At 39.7% G+C, this 13,258-nt stretch overlaps 1 protein-coding gene across 1 annotated transcript; it reads right to left on the bottom strand.

Annotated features, from left to right (window-relative positions):
• Positions 1-8,699: 8,699 nt before the first annotated feature.
• On the bottom strand, positions 8,700-9,659 carry foxb2 (forkhead box B2). The gene has a single exon (XM_049579023.1). It carries the CDS (start codon positions 9,657-9,659, stop codon positions 8,700-8,702), a length of 960 nt encoding a protein of 319 aa, XP_049434980.1.
• Positions 9,660-13,258: the final 3,599 nt, after the last annotated feature.

Here is a 13,258-nt window from a genome sequence, read left to right as displayed (position 1 = left end):
ATTGTACACATTTTCTCTCTGTACCTTCATGTAACCAAACAAGTCCTGCCTACAGCAGATCCAAGGCAGTTTTAGAAAGCCAAACCTTTGTTATAAGGTGTTCTCTGTAACACTGCCAATTACCATGTTTTGACATTGTGAGACGAGATTTAAAATTCCAAGTACAAACTCTGTGCAGGGGAAGAGCTGATGTCACACTTTGTTATTTTCCATTTCAATTTAATCTCTATTATTGAGGAGTCAAGTGAGCCTATATGGCCTCTCATTCTCTCGCAGAGCACTTAACCTCTTATGAAATTGCTGAAGTTTTTTGGCCAGAGAACTTCTTTGTGTGAACTGTTAAGGGAAAGTGAGAAAGTGGGGAAGTCGGAGAGGAGAAATGGTGGGAAGGGGGCCAGAACGGCTGAACTCCTGACCTGTTTTGAATTGATAATAAAATGTAATAATGGATAATAAGGTGTAATAATTTGGGCCAATAAAGATAGGTGGCAGATTGAAGACGATAGGAGCTGCGTCAGAAGACCTTACTCCGAGGACGGCGCAGAGACAATACACTTCAGCCAGAGGGGGCAGATAAAATTTGACCCCAGATCAGTGAATCACTGTCTAATTATTAAGGAAGGAGAGGGAGACGGATGGAGGGGAGGGAGAGAAATGGATGAGGGAATGTAAGGGGAGAGGGGAAACTGTTTGGGAGAAGAGGAGAGGAGAAAAGAATGGTTAAAAAGACAAAAACATTCAGAGAAGCATTCACATCCTGTATGGCCAACAGGATCAGATGCATTTTAAGACACAACAAAGAGAGAGACAGAGAAATAAAGTGTAATCAGGGAAAGACAATGTGCTACATTATGGAGCAGAGACAGGAGAAGAGTTATAGTAATGTGCAGTGGTCCAGAGTGACCTGTCATTAGGACTCTCTCCCCCTGACAACTTCTCTCTGTCTCCAGGCCTGATGCCAATATGCTAATCCCCCCAGATGGCCTTTTCATTGGCTGATGCTGACTCCCTTGCCACGTGCCCAATGACCCCTCGTCCCACGTTTGAAGACCATGGCAGTGAATATGACACGACGACCATTATCAAGGTAAGAGCAGATGTGGCCGTATGCCGCCTGCCTGCTCGCACTGAATCACATATACTCACATAAGTTACCACATGCACCACAACTGCACCATTACAGTGAGTGGACAAACACCATACGTACTTTAAGGCAGTGGTTCTCAACTGGCCTATGCAATTTAACATTGACTATACCCTGTTGGGAACCACTGCTTTAAAGCACATGGTGTTTGTACATATGGTGAAGAGTAAAAGGGTAAATGTATGATACTGTGAATATTATGAGGAGCGGCTCGCCACTGGACCGGCAGTAGGAAAGTAGCCACCACCCCTCCCTCATTACTACCACTGAGGTGCCCTTGAGCAAAGCACTTAACCCCCAGCTGCTCCAGTGGAGCCGCTCAGTGACCAGCAGATCAGAACTGGGCAGCTTCATGTGTGAATGTGTGTAAGTGTGTGAGTGTGATCAGAGGCAATACTCTCAGCAAAACTTCCCTTAAGTAATTAAGGTTAGAAAAAAAATATATGTAATGGATACATAAGCATTTGGAAGCGTAAAGCACTCACTTGAGAAAAAAATACTGCTTTGTTTTTTCTGAATTAACTACATTATTATCTCAGAATTATGAGAGATGTTTTCATGGTGAAAGAATTTTTTTCATGAAAACTTTTCTCAGAATGTGGGGATAATAATCTTTATTAATTCAGAAAAACAAGACTAATATTTCTTTTTTTTCAAAGTCAGTATATACACTCCTGTAATTTTTTAAAAATATATTTTTATTGTCATCATGTCATTTCGTGTATCTTAGCCATTGCAAAGCTCTGATGGCATTATGTGTGTCACCCAGTGATACATCAGATAACACCAACAGTTACGGTACAGGTTTGAATTTTTAAGTATGTTATCCTAATTTTTCTGTCATAGAAAAATGTCTTTGATTCCTTTTCATATTCAAGGTTCTGCCCACTATCTATATTTAATGGTTCATAATCAGTTTTTCTTCTTTCAGTATTCCAACTTTCCTGTACAGCAACATAAGACTAAGCATTAAAAAAAAGAAAAGAGAAAATCACTCACACACTCTCGCAAATAAATAGATAAATAAATACATAAAGTTCAAATACAAAAAGTGTAAGAAAGTGCTCCTCTGGTAGCTTCTATTCATTGATATTTTCCCATGATAGTAATTTGACCACTTTGACCATCTTTTTTTCAAACAGTGTCAGATTCCCCCTCATTTTATATGCATCTGTAAATTGATGACAGATACACATGAAATAGATTTTAGAAATCCCTTGAGGCAGGTTTTTAGATTAATGGAGTAAATAGGGGAAACTGAGTCGACATGTTTAAGAGAAACTCAAATTGCAGAATGACACAGTTTGAATTAAGGTTAATTTGTCATCATGATACACGACAGCAGGACTGAAATTACATATATTCTAATAGAATACATTTAAAAAGTAATTCCAGTTAACGTTTATCAACCAGCCATAATTTCCTATATTGTGAGCAAGATTAAGCCCTCATCAGCTAAACAGTGACGTCTTCCATTGGTAGGTTGGACCTTTAATATCCAGTGTGTCACACTACACATCTTGAAATTAAAGATACTGTAGGCGTCTTCATGAATTGATATTTGTTAATGCAAAAGACAAAATATTTGTGAGATGTAAATTTAATTGGAGATATATAAGCAAACTGATTAACATGGAGTACATTCTCAAAATGCAAAACCATTTGAAATTTTAATAACCTGCTGATAATTTAAAGACAGGATAATAGGATTATTAATTAGCACATTTACGTAATTGTCCTTGTGTAACTCTTTTGCTAATGGTTTTCTTAAAGGCATAATTTAAATGTAGATTTGATTTATCTCTTAATTATCACCATCTCTCCATTATGTTTTTATATATTTCTATATATTAACCAATTGATTATGTATAATCAGTGAAACAAGTCTGTTATTATTGAACTGGCACAGTTCAGCCTCCATAATGAGATCATTGCTGCAGCAGGTGAAAGAAGGTAAAATATGGGAGAAAAATAACATGTGGAATATTTTACATTTTTTTTTATTACAACTCAAATATGAGATATATATGTTAAACTAATAGACTAACTTGTTGTCTATATTTGTTTGGCCAACGGACTTTCAAAAATATGAATATTTGTATTAATGCAACAACTACAGGACATCTGAAACCAGATTATATTCATCTAATGTGGATGTGGACAAATCAAGAAACAAACAGGTATGTCGTCGTTTTATTTTTACCATCTCCATTTTCAGTTCATATTTCATTTGGATCTCTCTTTATCTTCTTCACTATTAAGACTATGGTATCTATATTCTCATAGATATTTGACTTAAAAGCACTACACTGTATTGTTATGTATAATGGAATTTGGGTTCCTTCAATAAAAAGGAACACTTGTGTTTTCGGAGACTGTGTCAGTACAGTTTGCTGATTAAAACATAATTAAGACAGCCAGTCCATAAAATTGTCTCCCTAAATTGTCTCCCTAAAGTCTGTCTGTCTGTTTCAAGGTCCTCATGTACAAATCTTGTCAGACTGCATTATGAGGTCAGCAGTCATCCTGTAATCTGTGACAAAAAGAAAACCTCTTAAGAATATTACAGTTTCATTAGTTCTGTAAGAGGGTATGATGTCCTAATGACCTCAGCTGTACATCTCTTGTACAATGTCCTCTTTCCTTCTTTCTTTCTTGCCTCATTCATGTTCTCTTTCTTTGTCACACTTTTACCTTCTCTCTGCTTGTGTCATCCCCCTTTCTTTTTCATTTCTCGTGGTTGTGGTTAAAAGGTAAAGAATCCTGAGCCAGCTTCCAGTAGTGAGTTTTGTAATGGGTTCCCTTCACTGTATTCTGATTCTGCAAATAATGAAACCATTGGATGCATTTTAACTTTTGATAATGAGGGCTTTATGAAGGTCATGTGATAGACATATTTCTGGTCTCTGGTAAAGCTGTTTAACAAAGTTAATAGTTGCTTTGCTGTAGTTGTATGCCTCCATTTATTGTTGAAATGGCTCCACTCAACAAGGAATCCGTGCACTTCAATTATAGGTTTAAAGAAATTAGAACAAATTTCTGTTATCTGATGTTGCCAATATGTTGAATAAAAGTCAGACGGTCTGGAACAAAGAATAATATTTAAGGTTGTTCATGTTTGCGTGTGTGAATGTGTATGCACGCCAGTGTGCTTGAGTCAGTGCGAATGGCAGATCAGATCAATGAATTAAGCTGCTCATTATGATGGCCTGCTCTTGCTGGTCATTAAGAAAAACGCATGTAGAATTTGCCATCCTGGCCCCTATGAAGTGTGGGTAATTACCACTAATGTATCATCGCCTATTCAAGACCGTAACGTTTCGTTTCTGAGGGCTGACAGTGAAGCACCTCTGACCTAAATGTTTTATTCATCCATAAGACTCCTATTATTCATTTTAAGCTCATATTTCACATGATTAACAGTTTTTACATATTAATGTCCTGCACACTTTTATCAGTGCTAACTGTTTCTCATATGGTGTAATATTGAGTAACTGAAATATCATATTTCTGTAAACCTGTTGTTGTAATGGATGCATGATTAGGGGTCAGCTGTTAAAACCAAAAACAGAAACTAATTTTACAGGCTGGTGCACAAGTTACTGAACTTTGTCCTTGTCATAAATCATCAGTGTTTTTACTGTTGTTTATTAGTTTTTATATATTGTATGCTTGGAACGTCTTTAGTAACCAAACATAATTAGTTTGAAATAAATTTTAAACTGCCTTTACTTCTGGTGCAGTCTTTGGACGCATTGTGTTACATTACAGCTCTGTGTTGGTGCTACAAGTCTTGACTCTTCAGTTGTTACTTTAACAGGTATATATTCATCACCAGTAAATCATCTGATAGAAAACTGAACTCAATTCTCTGTATTTTCTGATTCCTCCCTGATATTTTTAGGTAAAACCTCATCACTGTTTTAAGAAGTCAGTTGAGTGGACAACACAGTGTGATTGCTTCTGTAGCATTTCAATACAGAAGACTAGCAGTTTCCTGTGGTTTCAATTTTGGAATGAGACACTGAAACAACCCTTTGTACTTGTCATTTTTTCCCATTATTACTGTAATCACTCTAAGATGTTTTCCAATTCCTATCTGCAAAATTATTACTTGGCTTTGTTGCCTTTATTTGATAGGACAGCTCAAGATAGACAAGAAACTGGGGAGACAGAGAGGGGCTGACATGCAGCTGCAGCGGACTGGAATCAAACCCAGTGACTGCGGTAAGGGCTCATCCTTTCATACACTGGACGCACGCTCTACCAGGTGAGCTATGGGACAACCCACATCTGCAAAGACCTCAGTCTGGTGCATTAAAGTTACTGATCGCTTTTACCTCACAGTGAGGAGAGGCATGTAGTGAGCTGTGTATTTTTGATTTAAACAAAGAAAAAACAATAATTAATCAATAATACTGGTAACACTTTATTTGGATAGCCCATCTGCAGATAGTTTATAGAGTATTTGTAACATTTCAGCAGCACTTTAGTTGAGATTCAACAATTCAGCTTTTGTTTTGTCTGTAGATGTTTATCTGTTAAGTACATATGACAGTTCACTACATATTCTCATAATAATCTGAACTATTCACTCAACCTGTACTGCACAGGTTGAGTGAATAGTTTGAGCTCAACTAAATTATTCTAAGAATATGTAGGTAAGTTCATGAATTGTCACAAATACTCTGGTTAATCTGTCAAACATCTACTGAATAAAATGAAACAGCTGAATTCATAAGATGTTGAAATGTTACAAATACTCTATAAACCACCTTTTAGCAAACTATTCAAAAAAAGTGTTACGATTATATCTGATGATTACTTTTAGGTTGGATATTTGTTGTTAAAAGAAAAAACAAACTCAAAATGTTCAAAATATTCATGCCTGGGTAATTGTACAGATAACTTAGAGTGCAGCTGTTTAAGTTATTTTTAATGCAACTACTTTGTAGGAACACACTGCTACCTACGTTACTATGGCTACTACAATGGCTATCTACATATTAAACAAAAATGTTTGTATTGACACCCCACATAAATACACAGCCAGGTATAGGATCCTACACGATGATGGAGCCTGCATACCAACATACCCCCAAAACTAAATGCAGCTCAGACGTGCATCTCTATTTCCCAACTTGCTCTGCAGACTTGTACTGAAAATCATTTAACATATGCTGCTAAATGCTTTGACACAGCCATCACAGTGTGAAAAATAAACTGCACATACACCTCCTATTAGCCTGTGCATAAACACATGTGCCCATTAGGAGACCTCATGTGATATTATGATTCCAGAGGCATCGAACTCCGGTGTTGTGAGGACAGAGGATCATGGAGGGTAATAATGGCTGCATTATTACTCCTCTTATTGTGTCTTAATTAGTGACATTTAATTATGCACTAATGCAGTGAGGGCTATTAAAGACATTGAGGCCTGCTGATCAGGGAATTAAAGCAACACACACACACACACACACACACACACACACAGACGCACACACCTGCAGGCAGAGGCACACACTTTACACATAGACACTTTCGTCATGCCACTGCAAAGTCAGTTCCCTTTAACTAGGAATCACAGACACCCTGCAGTGAAACTGTGCGTGAAAATGTGTGTGTATAGATGAGAGAAGTAAAAGATCAGAAGAGGAGATATACGTGTAATAGAAGAAACTTGAGAGGAAAAAAGGAAATGAAGACACAAAAAATAGGATAAAATAAGAGAATTATAAGGACAAGGTAGAAGATATGGGTAATCACGATTATATGTATTCTGCTCGTTAGCAATGACGCCCAAATAGGTTTTAATTCTTCACTCCCACGCCTCTCCTCCACTGGTGCATCTCAATTATTTGTTCAGAGGCTGGTGTGACAATAGTGTCGGCTCCAGGAGCCTTTGGGATGCTAAACAGGAGACAGGAGGGTTGAATATAAGTCACTTTCAGTGGGCTGAACCTGGCGCTTTGTGCTGCTGGAGAGGAGAAGCTTCAAAGCTGTGTTTAAACAGAGCAAACAAAGGAGCAAAACTTGATCCGATCGCCCTGCCTGCTTTTGAAGTTGTGAGGCTACAGCCCAGGGTGTCGGCTGCTCTTAGCCATCTAGTAAAGATCATCATGCATCAGCACATAATGCCCATTCCAGATGTGAATCATGTCACCATGCCCTCTCTTGCATGAATGTGTGCACACAAAATGATGAATTATAGAAGATAATAGCTTAACTTAAATCTCAACACCTCTCTGAGTAAAGTTTGTTTTTACACATTTTTTTTTAAATAATTTTATTTTTTAGAATTTGGGGAACTCATATGTTAGGTGGAAATTATGACCTTGAGAAAGCATTTGCACTATCCCCCTGCTGAATTATTTAAAATTCAATATACACTGCCACTGTGATTAATGAGAGAAGTGCTCAAGAAGAATTCCTGACTTTGTTTGGGCAGACTCCTAAAAGCTCAGATGACTTTCATGTCATATGCAAGATCACAGCTTTCACTCTGACCATCATAACTGTATGTCCCCTATACTCTTACAGCCAAAATTATCAATAAAATGGGGATCTGTTACATCTATAAACTGCTGGTGTGAAATAAGGAAAATAAACTGAGTGATCAATAATGCATTTGGGAGAGCAACTGGTGGCAATGATGCACAATAACCTGCTGTTAATAGTTCCTGCTGTACAGGCTGATATGAGCACCACTTATTAGAATATTTAATAATTATATTCAGAGAAGCAATTATTACGCACGCAAAAATAAGCCAAATTGACTCTTAAATTAGTGCACTTGAAATCAGATTTTTGAATCACATTAACTTAATATAAGTAATAGGTTTATCCTTTAAATAAACGCCAATCTTAAAGTAATTTCCTATAAAAAATAATGTCGGAGATTTAATTGAATCTAATTGTTCCTTCAGCTGGTGTGTGCAAACACTGATCCTGAAAATACCGTGTGGACATTTAATCAAAACAAGTATTTAAATAACTACAACACCAAACAAGATTCGGTTTTAAGTTCTTTATGAATATTCTCAGATAAATAGTGTTATAATACAAGCATAACATTTTCAATTTCACTGCTAAGTAACACACAAAAAAGGTGCAACAGGCCTAATTATAAAACATGAAGGCCCATGTGTCTTTAGCCGATAGGCCTGCCATAGATTAAAATAGAATAAATAGAATAAGAGCAAAATATAGAAACAGAGTTGTTGGATTGCATTTGGAAAGAATTTTGTCTCCTAAGTCAAAGCTTTCTTTGGGTTCAGCGTGTCTACTTGTCTGATTGTATTTATCAGTGCCACATTACAGTATGTGGTAAATGCCCTCACAAATTGTGCAAATAAATAATGATTTCAATCAACATGGGTCTAATGAAAAATTCATTACACAGCACAATGTTAACCTTAGTTTTTACAACTCTCCTACAGCCGCACTTAACTTAAACTATGATGCCGCTGATAGGCTGTCTTATCTTATTTTACGCAGTGTCAGTGTCCTTCTTGTTTGCGTTACTTTTCAAAAATGACCCGCAATTTACCGGTTAGGACAGCAGGAGAGCCGGGTGGAGAGGGTTGCCTTTCCCCTCCAGCAGGTCGCTTTTCTCCATCACTGAGACCGGGGAGCAGAGCTGGGCCGGGCCGGACTGCAGCCCCGTCAAACTGGGCACGGGACCCAGGGACGGGGTGGGTTTGATTGGCACGGGAACGGCGGGCAGGGTTTGCCCGTTGGCGTTGTGGTACAGGCCTTTTGCTGACACGCTGAAGGGCGCGTACTCGGATGATGCGGGTACGTGCACGCCACCCATGGACTCCGACAGCATCCCGACATGCGGCCACATGGAGTTGACCACGCTGCTGAGCTGTGGGGGCACCGGGTAACCCAGGTGGTGCATGACCGAGGTGAGAGGGAGCCCGCTGGCCATCACGCCCTTGTAGTCCCGTCCTATAATGTTCTCGATGGCGAATGGGTGTTTAAACCCGCCGGACTGTGCGCAAGTGATGCCCCCGTAACCCTGAAAGTGAGGGAGCCGACCCACGGTGCTTGCCGGGCCGGCTGAGTGGTCATGGTGGCCCGATGCTGCGCCCAGCTTGCTGCCCGGGTGGTGGTGGTGATGGTGAAAGTAGTGCATCATCGGGGAGCTCTTGCAGGCCATATGCTCAGCGCGCAGCACCTTGAAGCGCTTCCGTCTCCTCAGGAAGCTGCCGTTCTCAAACATGTCACCGCAGTCCGGGTGCAGAGCCCAGAAGCTGCCTTTCCCGGGCTGATCAGGCCGCCGAGGGATCTTGATGAAGCAGTCATTGAAGGAGAGGTTGTGTCGCAGGGAATTCTGCCATCGCTGGGTATTTTCTCGGTAATACGGAAAACGGTCCATGATGAACTTATAAATGTCACTCAGAGGCAGCATCTTCTCGGATGAGTTCTGGATAGCCATGGCTGTCAGTGATATGTAGGAATATGGGGGCTTCTGGTCGCTGTAAGAGTTCTTCCCAGGGCGAGGCATGACTGGTTACTGTTTTCTACAAGTTTGAATCGTTAAGTAAAACAGCCTGTAAAGTTCTATTTTAAAATTCTATAATTTAAGGAGCTAACTTGACAGTTTTCATATCAGTCTCCATCTGACGCATTTGTCCCAAAGTTCTGAGCCATCAGATCAGAATAAAGATCAACACAGTGTAGCCTGAAGGCCCGCTGCTCTCAGGTAAGATCCGTAAGAGGCTCCTGCATCCCAGGAAAGTTTGTTTTAAAGACTTTTCCTTGTCAAATTCAGCGCTCGACGTTGTGCGTAAAAGTCAGTCTCTGTGCGTAAAAGTTAAGAGGTCCTTCCTGTTCCCGCGGAGGCTGAAGGATGCGAGGGGCCAGTTTGCTCCGCTGTCTGTGTGTGGCGTGTGTGCTCCTCTCCTCTTGTGCGATGCTCCCACTCGCCGAGCGCCGTTTTTGTAAGACCCCCGCAGGTCGCTGGCTCTATTATCTATTATCCAGACACTTAGGGGACACGTCAGGGGAGAGCAGAGGGCTGTGTGTGTGTGTGTGTGTGTGTGTGTGTGTGTGTGTGTGTGTGTGTGTGTGTGTGTATGAGCGAGAGAGAGAGAGAGAGGGAGAGAGAGAGATGGGGGTAAAGAAATGAATAAAAATGAGGGGTGGGTGGTGCGTTCCGTTCAAGACACGCGTTTGCTTCTAATCTCCTGTTTGCCAATCAAAGAGTCCTGCGTAAAGTATGGGGCAGAAAATAACCAGAGTGACTGATCTTAACCACTAAGCTGTGTAAAGTGACTACTCTTGTCAGTGTCTTTCAGTAAAACCCCAACACCTCCATGACTGCTCCTCTGTAGCTGACCATGACCTTTGACCTCTCTGATTTAAATAAACAAACAAAAACAAACGCAATTTAGAAGTTTGTAGGGAACACACTGATGTGATGGTGTTGGAGGGCTCCATTGCTTTGCATATAAGGATTTTCGTCTCATAAAAATTGTGGAAAGCATGTTTTTAAAATCAAGATGTCTCGTGCTGATTGAAATAACCATGACAGTGTATTGATGTGGATTTGAATCGCCAACTTTGCACATTTCACCCGCGGAAATAAACAGTAAAGAATGGAATATATAAATACAACCTCTTTGTTAAATTTGCTCGACTGCACTTTTCAGACTTTGCAAACAATAAATCATGTCTTCCTTTGCGCACAATCATCAGTGCGCTCTGCTCTCAACTACAGGGGCGCGCACGCACACAAACACACACATACACAGAAAGCGGAGGAGAGAGACAGAGGAGGGGGGCTGTTGTTGATTAATTGCTGAGAGGGGAGTCCGGCGGCTGTCTGTCTGTTCAAACACTCTCCGGTGAATCCTACAAGGATGTAAACAAACTTCATCCCCTGCTCTGAATTCTGTTCAGCCGAGAACAACAAAAGCTGCTCCTCTCCTCGTATATTTTTTTCCTTCTCTAGCCAGGTGTCATGACTGGGTCCTTGACGGCTCCTGTCTTCCCCGGTGCCCCGGTGGGGCCCCGAATACATTACAATAATTAAGCCTTTCGTGATTTAGCCTCCTAGGAGAGAAGTCCAACAATGTAATTAAGGGCATGCTCGCTGTATTGGGTATGAATATTCAAAACTGTGTCAATTAATTAGCCGGTGTATCTCTCCCGTTATGTCTCAGTCCTTCAAACCCACTCAAAAGGTCAACTGTGTCGACGGAGAGCATATTTTAAAGACATCATGTAATTGCAAGGAAAATCACTTTTTTAGTGCCACTTCCTCTGACAGAGAGCGAACACTTATATATCCATCGCTAAATAAAGAAAGTCGTTGCTGTGCTTGTATTTTTTGTTTTCTAATTGTTTTCCTGGCGCCTGAAAAATGAGTTTTGAAACTCTGAGGCCCTCAGAGGCCAACGCGGGTAAAAGCATCCTCTTTAAACGCCCGGGAAAGATCAATATTAAATCTGTTTTCACAAAGGGGGCCGTTAAATAGACACCGTGGCTGATCTGCATAACAAAATTAATTAGGTAGTCTACGGCAGTCTTCGCCTGCACCCAACTCCTGGACAAATAACTAGTTGTAAAGCACACCTTCTGGGCATACGGAACATATGCTGGAATTATCCTTAATTGACTAATTACATAAATTACTCATTAAGTTTACAGCACATCAATTATAAAAGATGTATCAATTAATTTTGCATAAATTACAAGCGGCACGCTGCACGAAGAGGGCGGCGGAGGGAATGAGGGTCGCCAGGAGGGGGTCTGCTCTAAGGTGGAGAGTTTATATGTGTGTGTGCTTGTGTGCGTGCGTGTGAGTGACGGTCGTCTGTTTGTTTCCTGTCTCTAATAATTATTTGTTCAGCTTAAGGGCAAAGATATTCTCTCTCTGTCTCCCATTCGCAAAGGGAAAGTGTGGGGGTAATGGCAATTATACTAATAATAATAATCTTAAAGACCTCTCTCCAAGTCATAAGGGGCTCATCGTCGCGGAGAGAGCCATTAAAATCAATTAGCGAGGCCTATTGTTTTCAATGGAAAATTAAACCAGTTTAGGACTGTGGTGCAGACGCTGTAAGCCTTACTTGTGTAATGGGAAATTATTTAGAGGCAAAATACGACAGATCTTTCCGTTTCCCCATAAAAGAGCGAGCAGGCATTAATGGATCAAAGCTGCAGTGTGTCTGCCTGTTGCCTTCAAGAGTTTATCTCAGCCAGCTAAGGTATAACTTTATATCATTATTCATCATTATTCATCACAGTGGCAAACTTACTGCAGTCTGGTATTCTTCCCAAACTCTCTGACCTCAAACTTCCAGAACAAGAAGAAGAAAACTGTCACCAGAACAAGATGAATATTATTATCTAGGAGCTTTGTAACACTTTGTAATGAATAATTTCACATTGCACACTAGTGTCTGTGTTATATACAAATAAATATTTAAATTTTGCAACATGATTTTAAGCTGTTAAAACATATTGTTTATGGGAACTTTACAGGGTTGGACAAAATAACAGAAATACCAAAGAGTACAATGATATCCAAATCAGTAGACGTGCTGTAAGTAATGCTTTTAAGCTTTAATTTTGCCAAAAAGGTGTTCAAGCAATTGTATTCTAAATTATAGACTATAATATGTGTTCCTGTTGTATTGGACTGCACTTCACTGAAAAGTGTTCCTTTAATTTGGTCAAAACCCTGAGTGGCTGATTAAGTTTCATGCTGAGGACTTACTGATATGTATGGAATAAGTCCAGCTGACACTAATGTTTATTCACTGTTGAATCAACGTCATACACCATGGTTGAATCACTGTTATATTATGTTTTGATTCTGACAGATGAATCAACTTTAATTTTGCAGTGTTGTTTCATAAACTTTAAACATTGTTTCAAAATTGTTTCAATGTTGAACAGATGAAATTTCAATGTTGATTTGTGAGAATTTTGTTAACCTGTTTACAACCATCAGAATTAAACGTTGTTTCGATGTTGTTTTAATGTTGAAACAACAACTGACATAATTTCAACCACATTTCAACACTGAAGTTCTGTTGTGTGCCAGCTGGGATTGTTAATAAAATTACTGCTTTTGCATTTTTAACTTTGACAGCT

The sequence above is a fragment of the Epinephelus fuscoguttatus genome, linkage group LG6 (genome assembly GCF_011397635.1).
Source record: "Epinephelus fuscoguttatus linkage group LG6, E.fuscoguttatus.final_Chr_v1".
Taxonomy (NCBI): Eukaryota; Metazoa; Chordata; class Actinopteri; order Perciformes; family Serranidae; genus Epinephelus; species Epinephelus fuscoguttatus.
Note: the sequence above shows the minus strand (reverse complement) of the source record. Positions and strands in the feature narration are given on the sequence as shown.

Excerpts from the sequence above, each read along its gene's own strand:
- foxb2 (XM_049579023.1), bottom strand. The coding sequence starts at position 9,659 with ATGCCTCGCCCTGGGAAGAACTCTTACAGCGACCAGAAGCCCCCATAT.